General features: G+C 43.1%; 1 protein-coding gene across 1 annotated transcript in view; it reads left to right on the top strand.

Moving 5' to 3' along the window:
- The window catches only part of Pcsk5 (proprotein convertase subtilisin/kexin type 5), a 409,247-nt gene that overhangs the window by 351,838 nt on the left and 33,496 nt on the right, over positions 1 to 23,913 (top strand). Inside the window, exons 25-29 of the mRNA XM_051194065.1 lie at positions 11,767 to 11,809; positions 14,956 to 15,092; positions 16,456 to 16,659; positions 20,564 to 20,644; positions 23,346 to 23,429. Of these exons, the coding sequence (XP_051050022.1) occupies positions 11,767 to 11,809; positions 14,956 to 15,092; positions 16,456 to 16,659; positions 20,564 to 20,644; positions 23,346 to 23,429 (549 nt within the window). The remainder of the gene's footprint in view (positions 1 to 11,766; positions 11,810 to 14,955; positions 15,093 to 16,455; positions 16,660 to 20,563; positions 20,645 to 23,345; positions 23,430 to 23,913) is intronic.

Below are 23,913 nucleotides of genomic sequence, written 5' to 3'. Positions count from 1 at the left end.
CTCAAAACATGCATGTGAGCCAGTAAGATGGCTCAGAGGGTAATAATACTTACTGTCAAGCCAGACAGCCTGAATTCAATCTTTGGGACCCATATGATGTGGGAAGGATGATGATACATGTATGCATGAAGGCACATACATGCACATACAAAATAAATGTAATTTTAAAATATATAATAGCGTGAGCTCCTGCCTCCAAAATGCATGTCATGTATGTATGTAATGAAGGAGTCTGAGCATAGGACAAGGTACTGTGGCTAGAGTGGTAAGTAAGATGTATGTCCCAACCTGATGAACTTTGGAAAGCTACTGCAGCTGTTATTGGTAGCACAGGTGAAAAGCCCCTGTCTGGCGCATGAACCAGAGGGTTGAAACAAACAGCAACACTTCATACAGTCAGGTGATGGGGGAACTACTTCTTGGTCCTCCATCTCTCCCAGCTTTTAATTCCACAGTTTCTTTACTGTTTCTAAGATTTTGCTGTCACTGCTTCGGGGTCTTTCTGAAATAACTAATGCTCTTTCACTTCTAACTTTCAGGTCTCTCTCAGATTTTTCACCTTTCTTATCATGTACTGTGTCCCTTTATCCTCCCCCGTGGGTCAATAGCTGCTTTTTGTCTATTTTGTAATTTCACTGATTGTCCTGTAGATGTAAAGAGATAACAATATCGTGTGACTTCCTGTAAACTGACGGGCGCCTTTTATCAAGTCTCTAAAAACTCTCAGCTGTCTATTCTCCTTCAACACCGCCCCTTCCCGTTCTCTCTGTCATTTCTTTCTGGAATCAGCCATTTCTTGGGTCTCCTCACTTTCCTGGTTTCGGGGTCCTGCTTCCTGTGCTCTTTCGTCTCTGTGGGCTGAAACTTCTGTCTGGCATTATCTGGTCAGATGACTCTCTTTTTTCTGCCTAGCTTGCTATATTAATTCTCTTACTGAGTTTTAGATTCCGATAATTGTGGTTTTCTCTGGTGGAGGACATAGCTGGCTCTTTTCCAAACTGATAGGATGTTTTAGATTGCGAGACTTTCATTTCCACAGAACCACTAGATAGTTCGATCTATTCCTATTCAGTGCCAGGAACTCGGAGATGACATCTCTGTGGGTCTGGCTCTGCCATTGGTTACTTCCTCCACCTCTTTCTCATAGTGACTTGTCCTTCTGTGTCTGATATTTTTAAACGATGGGGCTGGAGTTGTATGTCAACCGTAGTTCACTTGTCTCACATACACGAAGACCTGGCATTGGGAGAAAACCTCTAAACTCTGTCCACTTTCCTTGATACTTTACAAATGAGAGAGAATACATTAAAGTGAGATTTCAGATTACATCTCTCTAGAAGAATTCCATTGTCCCATCAGTTGCATTGAAACATAATCTACCTAGAACCACTGTAAGTTGGTTTTCTTTAGCTATGTTCTAGAACACAGCAATAGCATGAATTTGGGTGTAAATCTTTGTGAAATCCAGTTTAGACTTCCAGAGATTCAGAGGAAACCTTTTTGTTCCTGTGTAAGGAGTAGGGTTTTTCCACCTGCCGCCGCTGGTCTTGTCCCGCTGCCGCACCAGCCCCAAATAACACACAGAGACTCTGTATTTGATATTATACTGTTGGCCAGGTACTACTTTCTTATCGGCTTGCTTTGTCTTAAGTATTAACCCATTTCTGCTGATCTATGTATTTTCACATGGCCTTCTCTTACCTGGGAGGCGGCTGGCGTCCAGCTCTCTCCAGACTCTCCATCTTGACTCCTCCTTACTACTTCCTATTTCCTCCTTGTCTCCTAGTCCCTCCTATCTTCCTTTCCTATTGGCCAACAGTGCTTTATTATTAACCAGTATGAGAAACATATATACATAATGGCATCTCCCATCATTCTTGTTTTCATGTAACTAACCCAATGCTAAAGCCAAGGCCCAGATGAATTTTGCTGACTCCACCTAGTTTTTGTTCATCTTGAAGCTAATTTCCTAGTTCTCCGGTTCCTGATCTCGGTGTTTTATCTGGAAGCCCTAAGTATGATAGTAAAGTTCTGAATTATTCTGTTAAGAAAGAGAGATAGAAGATCGAGAAGATGGTTCAGCAAAACCACAGAGACCTGAGTTTAAATCCCAAGAACCCACACAGAATTGCTGGCATGGTCATGAGCACACCTGGGACTGAAGAGCTGGAGGTGGTGGGTGGGGACGGGGGACCTAGATCTTGTCAGCGACCAGCTTAGCTCCAGGTTCAGTGAGACACTCTGTCTCAGGGAATAAAGAACAGGATGAAAGAGCAGGACACCCCCAGTGTCTTCTGCTCTACTCCAATGAATACACTTGTGAGTATAGCCCACACATCTCAGACATATGACACACATGAGAGAGAGAGAGAGACAGAGAGACAGAGGGTGGAATACATTTAAGTGTGAGGAGAGAAGAGAAAGCATCCCAATTTGGTTTCTTTCAGGCCCTGAACAAAAAACATTTGTCAGTGATTTGGTTTCTGTCCTTTCATTTGCCACATAGCAGTTTCCAGCTTTCCAGCCTTGGTCATTATTGTCCTCTCTCAAATCCTTTGAGAGTAAGGACTGCCGACCACACGGATGTTCCTTGGCCTATCACAGCAGGGCAGGGCAGGAATACATGACTTGTTAGGTGTGTGTTCTTGTCCAAACCACAGCTGACACCTCTTTTCTCATCCACTTAGAGCTCAAGCCCAAAGAGACCCTCCACCCTTTCATCCTGTCCCAACATCATGTCATCAAATGTCTCCCAAATCTGGATTTTCTTATCACACTCTTAATTTACCCAGGATCATTTCTTCTGACCTATCTGTCCCTAAAACATGTTTCTCAAGTGTGGATCATGGAATTGTAGTTAGGATTTGTAGCTGGATGTAATAGCTTTAAATGCTCCTACATGTAAGTAGGCCATTCCCCACACAGCACCCACAGGGTCCTTTTAGTTTTCTATCTGCAGATCAGATCCCATTGGGGCCCTATTGTATAAAGCCCCCTATTAACAGGTGACTCTATTTGAGCTAGTAGTATATCTCAGTGGTAGGTTTTTTGCTTTGTATGAGGCCATGGGTTTAATGACCTGCAAGGGGAGGGTGAGAACGGCTCTATTTATCTGGTCCTGTAGTAACCCTGCTTCTGTTTCATTACCTGCCTCTTTCTCTCCAGTTCAGTCGAGTGGCTGATGCCACCATCTCTTTTATTTTTCTTCTTTTCCTCTCCTCCTCCTCCTGTTATGATCCTGGTTACTCCTTTTCCTTCCTCTCATCTTCATCCTTATTCTATTTTGCTAAGTCCAGGCTGGCTCTGAGATCCCAACCCTCTTTATCCTCCTGTCTCGGCAATTCAAGTCCAGGGATTACAGTCATGTACCACTATGCCTGGTTCCCACTGATGTTCCTTCATGTTAAGTCATGTTCCTCCAACAGGTCAGGTTCCCCTGCCTCTGTCTGCAGAATGTCAGGTGGCCAGCTCCTTGATAAGATTTCGGTCTCTAAGAAAATGCTTATTCTTGAATGACATTCTCTCTCACTAGTTCATTGAGATGAGGTCTGTCTTCTCTTCCCCTGACCTTTACAGTCTTTATCTGAATGTCTAAATTTCCTTTTCTATTAGAGTAAGGCACTAGCCTTACTACTGAACATACAGGACAACAAAACCTGTCTTTATGAAACTTGCATTGTAGTGTTGATGTCATGTATTTGTTGAAAGAAAAAAGATTGTGTTTCACTTGCCTTCTGATAATTACCCACTTTTGAGACAATTTGTCAAGCAGCATGTTTTATTGTATAATTCAGAAGTAGATTAATAAATAAACTTCTCAGGGTGTTATCTGCTTTTAAAAACTGTGTCTTCCCCTAAAAGGTAAGCTCCAAAGTAAGTGAATACATGCATGGACACAGGGCATTGTAGGAGTCAACATGTAAACATTCATCACTTCTGCATGTTGGGGCTCAGGATCTGCGAGGAACTTGCCTGTTATGGCATTCCATGGCTGAGACTGGAGGACTGGTAAAGTATGGAACCAATGGAACACTAAGCCCTCTTTTAGCTAACATCTGTAGACAATGATTTTGATTATTTGTTCAGGTCCTTTCTACTACGGTGCTTCTCCGGGGGGCTGTGCCCCCTGTTGGCTACACGATTTGGTTTTCCTTTTTCATTTTGTTTGGGGTTTTTTCTGTTGTTGTTTTTGTTTGTTTGTTGTTGCTGTTGATTTTGGTTTTTTGCAACATTTGACACACAGTTAATTCTTTATTTTGAAGAAAGAATAAATTTAAGTTCTCATAATAAGTATGAAAATATGTGAAGTTTCACGTAAATCACTATATAAATGTAAAATCTTCTAAGAGGTTTGGTGTGGCTGGGTTTATGTTGAGGTCTTTGATCCATTTGGACTTAAGTTTTGTGCATGGCAATAGATATGGATCTATTTGCAGTCTTCTACAAGTCAGCATCCAGTTATACCAGCACCATTTGTTGAAGATGCTTTCTTTTTTACATGGTATAATTTTAACTTCTTTGTCAAAAATCAGGTGTTCATAGGTGTGTGGGTTAATATTAGGGTTTTCTATTTGATTCATTGGTCTACCTGTCTATTTTTGCTCCAGTACCAAGCTGTTTTCAGGACTATAGGTCTATAGTAGAGCTTGAACTCAGGGGTGGTGATGCCTCCAGAAGTTCCTTTATTGTACACAGTTGTTTTGGCTATTCTGGATCTTTTGTTTTTCCATATGAAGTTGAGTATTGTTCTTTCAAGGTCAGTGAAGAATTGTGCTGGGATTTTGATGGGGATTGCATTGAATCTGTAGATTGCTTTTGGAAAGATTGCCATTTTTACTCTGTTGATCCTACCTATTCGAGAGCATGAGAGATCTTTCCATTTTCTGCTATCTTCTTTAATTTCTTTCTTGAAAGAGTCAAAGATCTTATTATATAAGTCTTTCACTTGTTTGGTTAGCATTACACCAAGATATTTTATGTTGTTTATGGCTATTGTAAAAGGTGATATTTCTCTGATTTCTTTCTCAGCCCCTTTATTGTCTGTATACAGTAGGGCTACTGATTTTTTTTTTTAGTTAATCTTGTATCCTGCCACTTTGCTGAAGGTGTTTATCAACTATAGGAGTTCCCTAGTAGAGATTTTGGGGTCATTTATGTAAACTATCATATCATCTGCAAATAGTTAGAGTTTGAGTCCCTGAATGTGGTGGTAATTGGGAAGCTTGGGCAGTCTATGGGGCCTCTGGTAATGGATCTGGTATACAAATGAACTTTGGAAGCCCATTCCACATAGGGGGATACTCTCTCAGCCTAGACACATGGGAGAGGGCCTAGACCCTGCTCCAAATGATATGACAGACTTTGAAGACTCATATCTCAGCCTGTTGAGCCGCTAGAACTACTCACACAAACCTTGATATCCAGCATCTTCCTTTTCTGACTAATCTCATTTGTCGTAATAAGTTCTATTGTGAGATTTGTTAAGGGAACATAGGCCTTTTATACAGGTAATACCCACATAAAAATCAGATTGTGTTTTGACAAAAAGATATATATATATATATATATATATATATATATATATATATCCATGAACACAGCTGTGTATTATCTTTCACTGGGCTGTCAGGAAAATGCCCCCATGTTAAATTCTCTTGAGAGAGAGAATGCTTTTGGCTGCCTGCAGGCTCAGCTTACCTGCACATCCATATCTCTTTTGACAGCTTTCTGGTTGGTTTTCGTAGTGATGTGAACAGCATTTTCATCTGAAAAACCTATTCTGATAAACCAGTGTATAAACTGACACTGTAGTGAGTGTGGTAAGTGGGGGGGGGAGTGCAATCAAATCTCATCATCCAAACCCTATCTATAACTGCATTTCCCCCACCTGAAATGCTAGGTGAACACGTTTGTTAAAAAATAGTCTATCCATAAATGAGGAAGAACTAGAAGCCAAAAGCATGCAGATGAATGAGCCCATCAGAAAGCCATGGCTAACACTAAGAAGCCAAATGTAACCCATGGTTCTTATACATGGTTAAATGTGAGTTCAGGAGCTTGGGTTAAACATTCAGTGAGATGGAGTCTAAGTCATTGGTCTCCAAGACAAATAGCTGCTCAACATAATCCATTGGACTACAGACAAAACAAAATGAACATTCATGTTTATTTTTATGCTATCTTCTTCAAATTTCCAACTTAGCACACATTTTAAAATACATAGAAAATACCCATGCAATAGTACATAATAAATGGTGACAATTATTAATAGATTATCATATATACAAAATTCATATAATTTTTTAAGATAATAAGGTTATCAGTACAAAATCATAGAGATTATCAATTGAGATTTCTATTGTTGGTGGAGCTAGTAACATGACTAGAGCTAGAGACATAAGAAGTATAAATGGAGTTCACTTTGATCTACTACTTGCCTAAATGTGAATGTCACAGGCTAAGTTGGTTACAAGATCCTGAAGCTCAATAGAGCCTCATTGATTGGACCAGGGAAAATGACAGAACCACTAAGATCATCTGGGGAAAACGGGCACTGGGTAATGATGAATATTACAAGAGAATGGGTAGTGTTTTAGGGAACATAGGTGTAGACTAAGAGAGTCACAGTGGAAGTCACTTAACAAACACCAACACCCGAAGGAGTTAGAGACCAAGGGTTCCCCTAAGGACACAGATTTAGTGTGCCCCTTAGTCCTTTGGGCAGCACTAGTAAACCTGACAGAAAGGGGACACAAGCCAGGTTTCAGTAAGGAGGGAAGACAGGTCTGCTGTCAGGTGGAAATAAGTCAAAGAAAGGGTAGGAGTACCCTGACACTTATTTCCCCCATGGTCCTGCAGAGTCAATTCTACTTAGGCAAATAGCTAATCTATGGCTAATTGACACACATATATTCTATAATAAAAGGCAGCCCTTAAGATACCTAGTTTCCTGTCTCACTTAAATGAGAAATCACCATGCAATGAAAAAATTTAAAAAAGCAAATTATGGTATTTTAACTTACATGCTTCCTTAGTTATAGAACTTAAAGTTTACACAAAGTTGTAAAAATAAGTTGACATTCCTTGGACAGTTTTAGATGGTTAGCGTTCCATGTCATTTTAAAAGATCCTTCTTTCACAGAGTACAAGCTGATCCTACATTCCAAACAGTTGGACAAAACAGCCCTACAGACTACAGCTAGGATATCTGAATCTTCTTCGAATCCCCCAAGACAGCGCCCCTTATCAGCAGGAAGTAGTTTGGAAAGAACGACGCCCAAATTCCCAAATATTGTGTATAAATGTTTGTTTTCATTTAATTGGACTTTGTTATATAAAATTAAATTAAAAAATTATATTAAAAAAGATCCTTCTTTCTAATGCAGCTTACAGGTGATATGTGTGTAACTCCTCCCATGGCCAATGAAAAAGGTTGTGGACCTTGCTGGGAATAAAACATCCCCTTCAGAAAATGTCACCGACCACTGGGATGCTATTAAGAATATTTGTCAATGTTTCCTTGGAGACAGGAGTTTATGATGAAGTCTAGTAATGATAATTCCCCAAGGATACAGTCAAAGCATAACCCAAATAATGGTGCAGAGCTCTCAAGGTAGAGTAGACACTGCATTCCTATCTACCCACCGTCATGAAAATAAGACAATTTACCTGCATCTTCCCCGGAAAAAAAAAAGTCAGGGCCTATCTTCAACAGGCTCTGCTGGCAGCTTCTCCTTCATGACCTCTGAGCAGCTACAAGTCACCAACTGTTTCTGATAGCCTTGTGCCCAAATGTCTGAGGTTCTCTCTGAATTCCGACTGATCAAAATATGCCCTCAACCCAAAAGCTTGACAAGATCAAATAACCAGAGCTGTTTAAACATCCAACTTTAGATAACCTCTTCCAGGACAGTTAACATTCTAGCTTGCTTAAACTCCTCTTGCCTCTTCCAACTCCCAGACAACACTTGCTGGAAGCCACTCCTTGAGCCACCCCACCTTACTACTGAATACCAAGTTGACTTATGGTTACCTTCCAGGTTTAAGGTTGTTGCACTATTCCTTAACCTAAAAACAGCTGCCTCTCCATGGTTAAGCAAAATCCATTTAGATCATGTCTGACTGTAGATCTCCTAGGGTGGAAAAACTTTTAAAATAATTCTTATTCTTTCGAACAACTAATAATAATAATAATAATAATAATAATAATAATAATAATAAAACTAACAGGAATCCATAAGCTATTAGAAGCCCCAGTTCCCAATCTCTGCATTATTCATGTGTTCAAACTGTCATAAACGTAGCAAAATCTCTGTGTAACCAGGCTGGAAAAGTCCCTGACCTCAAATACATTGGTATGCACATGTATGAGGCTTGGTTCTATTTAACATTTTCATGAGTGACCTGCTTATAGGAACAGAGAGCAAGCTCATTAAGTTCCTAGATAGGAGAGATGACCAGAACATTAGTGAACAGGATTAGAATTCCCCCAGCCCTTGCTAAATTAGCAAAACTGTCAGAGTCAAGTATGTTCACTAGGACAGGCAGAGAAAATGGAGCTGCCCAGAGGCAAGCTGAGTAGAAGCAAGATGTTGGGATAATGGATTGAAAAGGATGTGAATGCAGAAATAGATTCCTAGTGAGAACTGAACTAGCCTAGGTGTCTACTGGGGACTCTACACCTCCGAAAATATATCCAGGTCCTCATTCTATACAGTATGAAAGTAGAAAGCATCCACATAAGATTTCCAAGAAGGCCAGGGAGTCTTCCTTTCTCGCCAGCATTTAGCTTCAGATTCCTGGGTCTAGTTCATTTGCCTAGTTTTAGACTCATTTCATCATCCTCTTTTAGTTTGCCATATTACAAACTACTTTGATTTGATTCAGACATCAAAGGCCATGTATTGACAGAATACATTATCACAGTTTTCTGCAGAATCATCTCTTTCTCCTTGATTATTTTGGCTCTTTCTTGTTACTTGTGACAGGGTCTCACTATATAGCTCTGGCTGGCCTGTAACTCACAGGCTAGCCTAGAACCAGGCTAGCCTAGAACTCACAAAGATCTACTATCTGTTGGAACATTTAAGTACTTGTCCCTTACAGCTCTCTTCCTCCCCACCCAGTTGTAGAACTCTCATGATCTCAAGGTTGATCAAACAAGGTTGCTCTCATAACTTTCCAGTGTGCAGTGCCCATGCCTTGACCCCAGGTGTGGGTGGTGCATGATTTCCTCCTATGCTTAGCCCATCCCCTGGCTTGGGTATATAATCTGTAATCAAAGGCAGCAGCTTCTCGTGGTGGTCTGTTAAGTGTTTCAATCCCAACAAGCTCAGAGTACTGAGCTCCACCAAGCTCAGTACTCTGGCTGCACAGGCATGGCACCTGTCTCTGCCTCAGAGCGCTAAGGTTAAATGCAGATATTACATTGGCTCTTGTTCAACCCTTCCAACTAAACTTCTACGAGAAACTTAATAGATGGTTCCTAAACACATATGGTTCTAACCCTAAGAAGAAAAGCTGAATGAAGTAGAGTATCAGGCTGATAATGCTACGGCCAGAGTTTACAAACTCCTTCTGTTAAGTAACAAAGAGCCCAGACTTGGGTCTTTGTTGCAGCTACTCACTGCTGATACCATGGTGTGAGAGTGTTCCAATAGAATATTAGTGAACCAAATGGGTGTGGTTCTCAATTGGACCAGGGTTTCCAAACTTCTGCTAGATTCAGTTTTGGAATCTTAAACTCTCAGTCTTATCTTGTTCAACCAGTTCATTTTCTACCTGCAAAAAAAACAGAACCTAGAAAATAAGATTTTTATGCAACCTCACAAGACTTTTAAGGCTGTACTAAAACTAAGTCCAGTGCTGGTGGCGGTGGTGTGTAACTTTAATCCCAGCACTCACTAGACAGAGGCAGACAGAACTCTGAGTTCGAGGCCAGCCTGGTCTATGCCATGAGTTTCAGGACAGCCAGAGCTACATAGTGAGACCCTGTCTAGAAAAAACAAATCTGAAATCTTCAAACTAGAAAAAGGAATTCCCAACTCCCAGGCCAATGCTCTTTACTCTAACCATCATTAGGCTGTTTCCAGAAAGTTCTGAGGATTTCTGCTTATCTCTGAAGTAGCAGAACCTCTTTGAGAAGTCTTAATGTCTCAAATGGCATCTGTCACTAGGCAGGGTCCAGACAAGCCTGTGATAAAGACTCGTGGTAGGACTTCCTCTATCCTGCAAACTTCAGGTTTCCAGATAAGCAGACTGATAGCCTGGAACAGTTGAGGAAGGATAGTTCTTCACTGAGTTCACAGGATGTGCTTCTTTAGTTTAATTGAAGTTAAAGTTGCGTTAACATCTTCAGGTGCCAAAGTAATCATCTAGGGAGAAGTTGTTCTTCATCTCCTGTGCAGATGGAAGGAACAAGAATGGGTTGTAGATCAGATAGCAGGACAAACTGCCAGAGATCTCTGCTAGAAAGAACTTGAGGCCAGCAAAGGCCATAGAATCCCCTTGGTAGTCCTCTGAATGTGGGTGCCACTTAAGAGGCCTGGGAAGCCCATGAGACCTCTGAAAGCAAAACCAATATTTATCCCTAGTGCACAAATGAATGTTGGGAGCCCATTCCCCAAGGAGGGATACTCTCTCCACCCAGATACACAAGGGAGGACCTAGGTGACAGACTTTGATGATCCTCCATGGAAGGCCTCACCCTCCCTGGGAAGTGGGATAGGGGAGTGAGTGGGGGGGGGGTGGCTCAGGAGGATGGGAGGGAGAGGGAACTGGGATTGATATGTAAAATATGATTGTTTCTAAACTAAAAACAAAATTCTGTGCATGCAACAAACAAACAAATACCCCTTTTAGTAATCATATCTGAGAGGAACATCTTCTGGGCCCTACTGAACACAGACCAAAGGTGGTAACTGTAAATGGAGTCCTTAACTGGTTTAGATAATAAAAACCTGGAGTCAGATATAGAAGAAATGCTGAGAGATCAGAGAGAAGAGGGAGCAAGCCACCACCACCACACTTTACCTTCTTAGCTGCAACTCAGAATCCTGTCCTGGGCCAAGAGAGGCCCACTGAGTCATTACAACTAATGAAAACAAAATAGTTTCTTTCGGAGTGTTATGAAAGGGAAAACACAAAGTGGGTGATCATATTGGGGCGTGTATTTGTTCAGATTTCAAAGGAGACTCCCAGTGACGCTCCCTCCCATTGGTGATCATCTGTACAATGTACGCGGAATCTGTATCTTGGGGGCAGAACCTGGTAGCAAAGTTCCAGTGTGTATGTAGACATGCCTGCTGCACGGCCTCAGAAGTAGGCCGAGAGCACCCTGGGACTTGTTTTAGAGTTTCTGACAGGGAAGCACAGGGTCTGTCCTAACACGGGAACTCTAACTCTGAGCTTAGCTCCCAGCCGCAAGGCCTGGAGGCTCCTCATGAGGATGGTGGTTGATCAGAAATGTGAAGACCCAGTAGGCCTATTCTTCCTTGAAAGTTGGGGGCCAAGGTTTTTTGTTTTGTTTTTATGTTATTTATGATAAGTCTCATTTTACTACCTTTGGTAAAGATAAATTGCAGTGTGCTTTTCGTAACTAATTAAAATGGTGCAATCTGTTCAAATATCATTTCTGGGCAGTACGTTTCATAAAAAATACCCTGGAAGATGAGCTGCCTCCAACGGCAACTTTTCCAAAGTCCATTTTGCCAAATACCAAACTCCCAGCGATCATAATTTTTCATTATTGTGATTTTTTTTCCCCAGATGATCCAGGAGCCTGTACCTCATGTGCTGCAGGATATTATATGTAAGTCTGGCCCTCTTTGTTCATGGCATTAACTTTTTTGCAGCTTAAGCATTACTGACTTGATCCTAACTCCAGTGATTATAGCACAAGGGCCCCCCCGCAGCCTGAAGCAACTGTCCTGTGGGCTATTAATGACTGAGCTTTGGATTTAGCGGTAAAAGTCCAGATGTTTTCTTGCCTTGAAAGCAAGTCTTCCCTTTCTTGATCCTGGAAGTCATCCATCTTGACACTGGTGTCTAGGAATCTTGCCATGGGTCACCAACATGGATCTTGCTTTCTATGGACAGGCTTTAAGAATATGTTTGCCTTCAAGAAAGCTGTTTTTCAATGTCTACATGGGAGCTTTGTCCCTAACTAGAGTCAGATGTTTCAAGGGAAGCCAGGTGAGACACTTACCTCTTAATTGCCCCCTGGGTGATGAGAGACACCGACCATGAGCTAAAGTGAAATGCAGATAAGCATCAGACTAACATTCTCCCATACTGATCTATAAAAGCCAAGTCTCCGTGTTTCAGCATCAACCCCTGTCCTAGCTGTTCCCCGCTCCAGCTCGTACCACTGCCTGTGCTAGAAGAAAACCAAGACAAACAGAAAAATGAAAGGGAAGAGCAAGCCAGAATAACACACAGGCTGCACGGGTCCTGCTCGACCACCCACAGCTCTCGTTTCCCCTTTTCTTCATCTTTCACCAAGCTTGTAAGAAACGTGGGATCTCTATCGTGTCCAGGAGAGAGGAAGAGGAGATAAAGAGAGGCTCTGGTGCCCCTCTCCCTCTGCACCACAAATAGTGGCAGACCTATATCTCCACTTTGGCAGGTCACCGCCCTCTCTAGCCATAGTATCTCCCCCTAGCAGACTCTGGGATCTCAGAACATGCTAGTATTTGGGAAGATGGTGAAAGCAGTGGGGGGGGGGCAGAACTAACATGAATCAAAAGAATGGGCCAACCTGAGCTACCAGTAGCCCCCACAGCTGAAATGCTCCATGAGAAATATTTCAAATATTAGAATGGTTACATAAAAATAAGCTACCTTGGGTGGGGCCATGCCTCAAACTAGAATCCGTGCTTCATATATACCTGAGGTGAATAATCTGAACATCATTTTATATGATATTTAAAACACAATTTCTCCATGAAACAAAATGTCATACCACACCATCATGTCAGTTCTTTTTTTTTAATTATTTATATTTGAGATAGGGTTTCTCTGTATAGCTTTGGATCCTTTCTGGAACTTGATCCATAGATCAGGCTGGCCTTGAACTCACAGAGATCAACCTGCCTCTGTTTCTTAAGTGCTGAGATTAAAGGCATGTGCCACCACCACCTGGCCTCTCATGACGTTCTTAATCTGGAAGCATTTTCAGGTTTGGGGGGATTAGAGATGTTATTTTATTTTACTGTATGTGTATGCGTGTTTTGCTTGTCGCACTTACATATTGTGAATCACATGAGGAAGTTAGGCATAGGCTCCCTTAGAACTGGAATCATAAATAGTTGTGAGCTGCCATGTGGGTGCTGAGAACCAACCCCAGGTCCTCTGTTCTTAATTGCTGAGCCATCTCCCCAGTCCCTGTACTTAGTCTTCTGCATGTAATCTAGCTTCTCTAGAATAGCTCCTCACTACAGTCACTGTGGCATCATATCATTCCTGACTCATTCATGTAGTTTTTTCCATTTCAGAGAGCAGGAGGCTGAGGGTGCAGCTCAGTGGGTGGGCACCTGCCTCCATTCTACAAGGCCCTAAGTTTGACTCTTGGGACCATAAAAGAACACATTAAAAAAAACACAGAGGGATGAAGAAGAAACCCCAGGTCGATAATTGTAAGACAAAACTGAATGATATTTAATGAGTAGAAGCTAACTGACAACAGATCGAGTGTAATAGCTAGAGCCAAGGGTAACAAAGATGAACCTCAGACATTCAGGAGTGTCTTAGTGAGGTCAAATGGGACAGACACACAGTGATCCATGAAAAACGGAAGAAAAAGAACTTAATCCCATTCTCTCTCTCTCTCTCTCTCTCTCTCTCTCTCTCTCTCTCTCTCTCTCTCTCTCACACACACACACACACACACACACACACACACACACACACAGTGACCACACAGAAACCATTGAGAAATTTTATCCTTTTTCCTCTTACCTGCCCCCAACCCCTCCAACCCTGCCATGTGTCCCTCCAACCCAACTCTATCCAGGCTAAGTCTTCAATTTGAACCCTGTACAAATGCCTTCCCTGTGCCTGCTTCCTTTCCCACTTCCATGACATGTGACACTCAGCAGATCACTAATGAGTGTGTTTCATAAAAGCCTCTGAGAAATAGACTGAAATAGCATGCCCTATAGCACTAAGACACAGCAGGAGATAACTGTTTCAAAAAACACACGTTTGTGACATTTCAGACTATTTAGCGCCATTGAATAGTTGATGAAGTACTGTACAATACAAGCTGTTAAGAAGGAATGCAAACATCTTCCCTGGTGTCTTACTGAAACTTTGAAATTCACTAAAGGGCAAGAGTCAGCTTCACTCCACTGTCCATCCCTCCAATATCTTGCTGTGTAGTGAGCAGATGATCCATGCAAGTCATATGTGTTCATGCATAGGAATGTGTTTGCATGTGTGATGCTAAGGCACCTCCCTGTTATTAGTGATCTGGACACAGACATTCTGGTGAGTTGCTTGAACTCAACACTGGGCCATCTCTGGCTTTCTAAGAGAACTGTGTAAGCTATCTATTCCCACAAACTTTTGCTTACCATTAAGGAGATGCTAGACACTGGAGGATTGAATACAGTTTCCTATATGTAGACATTAAAAATAAGTAATGGCTTCCCTGTAGGATTTACACACAGATTTGAATAAACTGATACTTAATATCCAGCACTAAATAAATTAGTCTCAGTGACCCTCTCCTCCCCAGCCTCCTCCAAGCTCCCCAGATAAAGGGATCCTCAGGCGTCCAGAAGAGGTAGCAAATGACTTGGTTTGATTGGCAGGACAGACCAAGTGTAGGTTTCTGCCCTTGCCAACCTTGCCTGTTCACCATGCTACAGATAAATGAGCATGATGAGATTAAATAGTGGCGATTCCTAGCACAACACAGCCCGTCTCATGGAAACACCGCATCATCTTCCCTAGGTTTGAGTGGCATTGTTATAAAGCCTGCCCTGAGAAGACCTTCAATACACAATGGGAATGCAGAGCCTGTGGCACTAACTGCAACAACTGTGACCAGCATGAGTGCTATTGGTGTGAGGAGGGCTTCTTTCTCTCGGGTAAGTTGGACAATGGTGACCCCCGGGGTAGAAAAGGCTGTGGGGGCTCAGCAAGCCATTGCTGCAATAGGAGCACTCCTGTGATGGATTTCAGGGTCTTTGTGTGCTGGCGCCGTGGTCCACAGAAAAAATTTTAATGTGGTTTGAAAATAAACACTAGCCTGAACTACTTCCTTCTGCATTTAGTATCGAAGTGTAGTTCACATTTCACTAATTAATCTCAAGTACCTGGTGTTGAGTAGAAAAAGCAAGTACCGACATGCGGAGGACACCTGAAAATCAATGCTTTAGAACTCGAGTCACAGCCCTTTTGTTGAGGTGAAAACCTCATGTTTTCAAAGCAATCATGTTACACACTCATGTACACTATATAACTGAACATGAGCCTTTGTCTTGGGTTTTGGTCAACTCATAGACTTGGTTGGAAATCTTTAGTTGGCAAAGAATTTTACTATGACTCTTCCAACTGGGAACAGGAATAGCCCAGTTATCTTGAGTATTGAGAATGGAGAATACTACAGACAATACTCAGTGAGTCAGCGTTCATGTTTTCTCCCTGTCTGACCCCGTCCCTCTGTGTATGTATACGTGTGGTGTGTGTGTGTGTGTGTGTGTGTGTGTGTGTGTGTGTGTGTGTGTGTGTGTGTGTGGCAAGTTTGTGGAGGTCAGAGGACAACCTTGGGTTGAGTCCATCTTTTTCTTGAGACAAGTACTCTCATTGATGGGGAACTTTGTCATGTAGGCTAGATTAACTGGCCAATGAACTTCTAAGGATCTATCTGTCTCTGTGCCCCACCCCCTCTCACCATCACCAGTATTACAGGGGTCCCGACCACACCCATAGTGCCTACCTTAAATGTAGGTTTTTAGGGATCCAAACTCAGATCCTCAGGCTTTACTGCCTGAGCCATCTCCCAGCCCCTCAGCAGATCTTCCTCCTCTCTCTTTCTGAGACAGGGTTTCTCTATGAAATCCTTGCTGTCTCAGAACTTGCTATGTAGACCAGGCTGGCCTTGAATCCCCAGAAATCTTCCTTCCTCTGCTTACCAAGTGATAGGATTAAAGGCATGTGCCTGCATAGTCTCATTTTATATGTAGTTTATTAAGTCTTGGAGGTATTAAAAATCTTTATTCAATGTTCCTTGCTCTTAACTGATGTCAAATTCATATTTAAACTAAAGAGAAAAAATACGTATTGCATGTATTAGAACATAGTCTTTGACGGAAATAGTCAAAAGCCATCTTGGTTTGCACACATGCAAAAAAAGAAGAAAACGAGTCCTTCAATATCTGCCCTTGCATAGCGCCAGAAGCCTAGCTGGCCAGAGTCTCTCCTTCATGCTTTTTCCTTGATCTTCCAAAGGTGGCAGCTGTGTGCAGGACTGTGGCCCTGGCTTCTATGGAGACCAAGAATTGGGAGAGTGTAAACCCTGTCACCGAGCCTGTGAGACTTGCACCGGCTTGGGTTACAACCAATGCAGCAGCTGTCAAAAGGGATTGCAGCTGTGGCGTGGGGCATGCATCTGGCCCACCTGGCCCAAAGGAGGGGAAGGCAAGTTCTGGAATGGTATGTACCTGGCAGAGGGAGGCCCAGCTCCTCTGTCTTTCTCCCACTTCAGCACAGTTTGTGAGACACGTTTTTGACGGAGAATCGCATTTGCTCCATGAACACCAAGTTAACTGACAGCTCAGGTTTCTTACTAGCTAACTCTTACACTTAAATTAACTCATATTTTTATCTACATGCTCCACATATGCAACTGCAGAGTGAGCACCCCTCTCCATCCCCCCATGCTGGGGATCAAACCCAGGGCCCCATGCACACTAGGCAAGTGCTATACCACTAAGTTGTGTGGCTCCATCCCAGATAGGAAGGGCAGCTCTCAAAAGGCCAGGGCTCCGGGAAGCTTGTCTGTTTAGCATTGGTTCCAATGAGTCAGGGTCACTGAGAAGGCCGCCCTGAGGTTGAAGGGTTCCTTCATCATAGCGACACAAGCGCACGACAGAAGCTGTACTGAAGCCTTTGAGAAGGAAGGAGAAATAGGGGAGCCGGGGCTGGCAGGACCCACAGGCATTTGCCCCTCCCTGCACCTTTAAACTTGGCCTTTCTTCCTTTGCAGCCCCGCTGTGGGTCTCCTTCGAGGTAATTATAATCATTCTATGACATCTCCATGTCTGAGAAGGCTGAAACCCAAGTCCTTTTTATAGGGGTGGGGGGGCTCTGACTCACATTCCGCTACACAATGAAAAAATAAAGGTGTTTTTAAATTTCGGGGCAAGGATCCCCTCAGTACAGAAACAGTGACAGCTGTAGGAGGCCACACAAGACAAGGAGGAAGGTCCCCTACTGCTTTCAGAAGAAGGGTATCATAGGGGTGTCCACTGTGACACTTCTGCACATCTGATTTTCCTAAGACAATGACCAGAGGCCAGAGGACCCCAGGCTATTTCCGACACAGGGCTAAGAAAGTTACTCAATCCAGATTGGGATGTAGTCTGTGAATTATAGCTGAACCAAAATGCGGAAAACGAACTGGTCTGACATTAGGGCTTTAAGAAGCAGTACAAGCCAGGAGGGAAACAGTCTGGTGCTGTGCTTCTTGCCCCGAACATCTGTATTTTATCTGGCATCCAGATGATGAAAAGGTGCAGGGAGCCAAGAGTCAGAGCTGACTTGATTCCCCAAATGATTACATGTCTCTTCAACTGGACTACGCATTTTGCAAGCAAAAATCAGACTTTGATTGTTCCCCTTTGTTGGAGAGCCACACCCAACCTTCCTTCCTCCCCCCATGCCCCTGTGCTCACAATGCAATGTTTTTGAAAAGAAAAAAGTTCTTATTTTATTGGGGGGGGGAATTTCACACTAGCAAAGGAGTTTGGGAGCAGATGAGAACGTTTCTCATGGCTGGACAACAGCAATAAAGTCGATGACATAGCTGCACTTTCCGTTTCTGTGACCTATGAAATAAGACATGCAGAGCATTAGCAAAGAGCAGGGATGTTTGCTCACTAAGCAAGGTAAAGCCACAGTGCACCTTCCCTGCACAGCTGAAGGACCAAGAGAGTGAGCAGATGGGAAATGCATCCCGTTAAGAGTAGGGAGGATTGGCGCCGCTGCCTACATCTCTCCTGTCTTCCTCCCCTAAAAACAAGGTCAGGAGTGTAATAGGAGAGGGGAGAGTTCCAGAGAGCAAGCACTAATTAGCCACACCTCTTGGATGATGAGGAACAGATTTCAGTCATCCTAGGTCAGTCTCGTGGAAGCCTTGAACAAACCACAGGGTGTTTACAAGAAACTGTTGCTGCCTAGGTGGTATCAGCCAGGTCTTTGGTCTTCTCTGAGCTTTTTAAAAAACAGATTCGGACACAGGTGGAATGCTGGGATGGCCTGAACTTCAGCCCACTTTTTCTCCCACATTCCTTCCAACAGAAATGACATGCTCATGTTCAGATCCAAAGGTCATGCCCAGAGAATGAGCATGGGTCTGTGTGTGCTTGGGGAAGTCACCCTGAGACTGAATGACACTGGGTTCACATAACTCTTAGCACTGTGGCCAACCAGTATTACAATGATAGCAGTGAGGAGAGATTCACCGTTCTTCATCACTCTCCCCAGGGTGAGCTCCCTTCTCCCCAGAATCCAAGGGTAGAGAGATCACCGCACACCTTGAGTCTCAAGGATGGCAGCTCTACTATGTTTTCTAGCCATCAAAAAAAAAAAAGTCACAGGAAGGCCCTTGGTCCCCCTCACTAACACTTGTAAAGATGACTTGGACCAGTGTTTCTAAATGACAGGAATACTTATTGAATAGGTGACCTGCATGTGGTTACCTGTTAAATGTCCAAAAACAGCAGGACATCAGCTTCCAGAGACATAGCTTTACCAGGCCTCAGAGTGAAAACAGGTTCTCTGCCACTGTCAAAGCATTTTGCTCTACAGGAGTGTTTTTCCCTCTGGTAATCTCGGAAAGTTCCTGCCAACAAGCCTGAGAGTTCCCCAACCCTCCGGTTTCCCTCATTGATTAGAACCACGTCAAAGCAGGCTCTAATTACAGATTGGGACAAAGGACTAATCAACAAAGCACAAGCTTGGTGAACAAATGTTTTATCTTTGACCACATCCTAACAACTCACTGCTAACTGCTCTTTTGATCATAATTCCTAAGCTCTAGGAAATACTGGAGTCCGTGAATTTATGGGAGCAAAGTCAATGTCTTCGTGGAGAAATAAATGATGTATAATAGTAACTGCAGATGACTTTGAAGATGCCACAGATTCCTAGAAGGGATTTGTTGCCTCATATAGGAATGATGGTGGCGTTTTTAGTTACTTAACCAATAGGAAAGCCGGATGTAAAGAGAAAATGCCACTGTGGGATTGATAATCAGACCCTTGGAACAGTGCTACAAAGGTCCATTGTACAGGTTTGCGCTGTTAAGCATCCAGGAACTATTCATAGTCAGGCCATTGACAGCCTAAAATTAACTACAGCAGAAATGTTTACACCACAGGAATTGGCAACACTATACATCAGCATTGTCTCACCAGCAGAGCACCACTTTGATCTCTCTCAAATGACTTTAAAGTTGAAATTAATTGCTAAAGAACCACTCTAGTAAACATGGGCTTTCATGATAGGCAGACCTAGAAACTTCCAGTGGGGCTTAATGGTAGAACCGTTGACTCCTGTGCATGAAGTACTAGGTTGTATCAACACTGCAAATAGGTAACAGTAAAAATAACCATGGTAACAGCAATAACTCTAGAAACAGGGTCCTGCATTCAAATCCTGGCCTGACCACTGCGTGGCAAACCTGAGTGCATTCTTCCTCCTCTCTGAGCCTCAGTTCTCTCATCTATAAAATGAGAGCACAAAACCACTACATATATCATCTCAGAGTATCCTGTTTCCTGACCTTTTGACCCACACTTACACACCTGGGTCACAAAAGAAAGCAACTGGTGGTTGGAGAAGGAGGCACTGAAGAATAGTATTGTTCTAGAAAAACATAATCCTAGAGAGCAGGCATTACCAGACAAGCCAAGATGCCAGAGTCTTGACCGACCACAAGTGCATTCCCTCAAAGATGTGGATGCAGCTTCATGACAGTAAGAACCACAACAGATATGTGGGGCCAAGCAATCTACAAATGTAACCCCCCCCCAAAAAAAGAAATATGGTTCATACAAATACATATGCAAGATATTTTCAAAAGATGCCTTCAAAGGCTATGACAAGAAGAAACATCTATAATACAGTGTTGAACGGCACATGAAGGCTCAGTGTCCCATATATAGAGGGTATGAATGATTCCATTCCACAAGACTTTCTGCCTTCCATATTTCAGGGCGGATCTGTATACCAAAGAGTGCACAGCAGCTATTTCGGGGAGGTGGGGGCATAGGTGAAGCTTATCTTCTTCCTGGTCTTTCTGTCACTAAAACCCTCTATTTTTTTTAATAAAAAGAATCTGTGCCCACTGAAAACCCATCTTTGGTGAAGAACCTGCTGCAGGATCAACGAAGGTGGAAAATTCAAATCAAAAGAGGTAACAGGGAAATAGGGAGAAGGTCACCACCCCACAGCCATCTCCACTCTGCAGAAAGCAACCCTGGCAGCCAGAAGACCAGGACAATGGGGACACGGAAGTCATGGCAGAGGAGACAAAAGGGGTATAAGAAATCAGTGGACATTCAGGGGATCTGTGCATCCAACAGTAGAGGTTCTGGATACATTGAAGGCCATTCTTGATGCACTGAGGACTCTACCTGGGAAAGACAATGAAAAGAGCCATGTGGCTGGCCAGGGAGCTCAGCAATTGGGCTCTGCCTAGCAACCATGAGCCCCTGGGCTCCAGCACCAGGCTCCATCCCTGCAAATCTTTAATAGGCTAAAGAAACAGCATGTGCCTTCCTGGTCACCATAGTGTCCTTTGAAATAGCAAAGCCTGGAAAACTAGATGTCTATGATAAAAGGGATGGAGGGCGATGCACCTGAAGAGTAAAATACTATAGAGCTGTCAAAAGGAACAAGGAGTTTCCTAACCTATCAGCAAAGCCTGCTCTCCAAAATATGAGTTTCAAAAAAGAAAGGCAAGCCAAGAATTGCGGATTATATCTGTAATCCAAGTACTTAGGAGACTGGGGTGGTAGGCATTCAAGTTCAGGGTCAGCCTGGACTTCATGGCAGGGCCCTATTTTTAAAAAGAATTCATAAAAGCAAACCCCACAATACAAAGTGATAAGCAGTGTGAATACATTCAGTATAGAAGTCTGTGAGTATTAATTATTTAATATGAGAATACGAAAGACCCTGGTTTTCTTCAGTTGCCTGTGACTAATGGGTACCTCTTTCTTGGTTGAAGAGATTTCTTTCCCTTTCATTTTTTTCCTCTTTTTCATCAATGTTAGCAAGAATTTCTAGAGTGGGGTGAAAATGGGAACCCTGAACCAGGTCCTGTGACTATAGCAAATCTACTGAATACTGAGGTTGCTTAATTACTGTGACCTGCTTGTTCAGAGCTCCCTCTGCTGGACATAAGGGAACATTGCTAGATTCTATACCAAGTTATGCAGTGAAACAGGAAAATGCATACGTATGTGTCCATTTATTTCACAAATACATAAAAAAATAAAACTCATAGCTTTGTGAATAAGAACTTTAGTATAAAATGAGAACGTCCACCTGTGGCCAGACACAGCATACATAATTTTGCTGGGCTAGGGGATGAATATCACCCTGAGCATCCCAGCATGCTGCTGCCTTCCTTCTGCCTCTTCTTATGGTCAAGTGCTGTCTCCAGGTAAAAAGCCCTCAGCAGCAGGAGAGCCTGTGGACTTTCATGACAACTTCTGTTGCCAATCAGTGTGGCAGCTTGGGCAGCCATTTAGACACACATGCACTAAGTATGTATTTGCATGCTGCTGTGTGCATTACATGTTCACACTGAACATGTGTATTCATGTCTCTCTACCTATCTGTACTCCACCCTAGTCTCGTCCCCAACAAGGCTCAATGGCTTTATAATCAGCCACAAGTGACACCACAAAAACCAGGCCCATCGCCCGGGACCTGTCCCAGTGTGGATTAAGAAAATAAAAGGATCCAGGTGGTGGTGGCACACCCTTTTAATCCCAGTGCTTGGGAGGCAGAGACAGGAGGATCTCTGTAAGTTCAAGACCAGACTGGTCTACAGAGTGAGTTCTGGACAGGCTCCAAAGCTACAAAGAAATCCTGTCTCGAAAAACCAAAGAAAAGAAAAAGAAAAAAGAAGCTAAAGACATAGGGTAGAAGAACGCGTGAATAAAAGGAAAAGGAGAGAGTGAGGTCTGTCACTGAGTCGCCGTGCCAAGCATTTCACATACACTGTCTTAACTGAGCCACTTTGTTAAATACTTCCCACGCTGTCGGCCTTGAGCGGGACACACACTGACTGTCTCACTGAGCTTCACAGTTCAAGGAAAGAACCATTTTCTCTCATTTTAGAGACGTGGAAAGTAGAACTCTGGGATTTAATTACTGTATCCATGGTTACCCTACTGGTAAGCTGCACAGCTGGGATCTGATGGCAGGTGTGAGTAGAGAGCCATCTAGCAGACTCCTAAGAGAAGAAGATCTAGAAAGAGAGAAAGGATCAGGGCCATTAGAACCATAGAGTTAGAATCCTCTGTGGCCAGTGCACTGGGAAGATATCAGTGTGGTGTGTGTGTGTGTGTGTGTGTGTGTGTGTGTGCGTGTGCGTGTGCGTGTGCGTGTGCGTGTGCGTGTGCGTGTGTGTGTGTGTGTGTGTGTGTGTGTGTGTGTGTGTGTGATGAGTGGGGTGGAGGGGGCTGCCAGCGTGCATGAGAAACTGTCCCAAGAGCTTTCTGAGGTGGCTTCCTGGAAATGCTTGTCTTCAGATGCCCTCAGAGGGAGAGTGCAAACAGGAACAAATGGACACATAGACATTCACCTACACAGTCTAAACATGTGAAAACAGCATGATTTGTTAAATCATAGTGTTATGACTCTCCTGTAAGATACACATTTTCTGTCACTGAATGGCTACTAGGGAAATATTGATAATCAGTGTCTAAAAAACAGTTAAAAAAAAGAATGAATGAATGAATTCTACATCTTAGCTGTGAGTGGTAGATAGTGGTTGGTTAGGGTAAAATTGAAAAGAGGAGCCCAGTTACAGTGAGGCCTCCTCCGATACTGTGACACACTATGTGACAATGCCAGGCCTGACTTGTTTCTTGCCCACACAGATGCAACAAAGCAAGATCAGCCTTGCCATTCTTCTTGTAAGAGCTGCAATGGATCTGAAACTCTCTGCACTTCGTGTCCAGCAGGTCAGTGTGTAGGGGGCGGGGTGATGGAATCTGAACCCACACATCATCATCATTACGCCTGCGCATTGGTAGAGGTCTGCCTTCAAATGCATGGTATTACTCATCTAGTCCCCCATACCCTCCATCACGGGCTTCTGGGGGACACACACAGCAAACCAGTGACCAGTTATCAAAATGGGCCTCCTGGAACAAAGAAATGCTTCTTACTCCAAAAGCAAGGTGAAGCCTTGTGTTGACTTGGCCACAGAATTTTCTGGAATCTGTGGGTGTCTTGATTTTAGAGATCCTTGTTCTTTCATCCAAGATAAGTAAAGTTAAAGTTTAGGATGAGTGTGAGGATGATGAACACACTGTGTTCATCACTGATTCTACATTCCATGCTAGGAGGGGAGGGAAGGGTAGCAACAGGTCATTTCCTAAATCGTACCTTATCTATGGGAACATTGGGCATAGATAACTTTCTCAGGATGGATGGATGGATGGA

Source organism: Phodopus roborovskii, unplaced genomic scaffold, assembly GCF_943737965.1.
Source record: "Phodopus roborovskii unplaced genomic scaffold, PHOROB, whole genome shotgun sequence".
NCBI lineage: Eukaryota > Metazoa > Chordata > Mammalia > Rodentia > Cricetidae > Phodopus > Phodopus roborovskii.
Note: the sequence above shows the minus strand (reverse complement) of the source record. Positions and strands in the feature narration are given on the sequence as shown.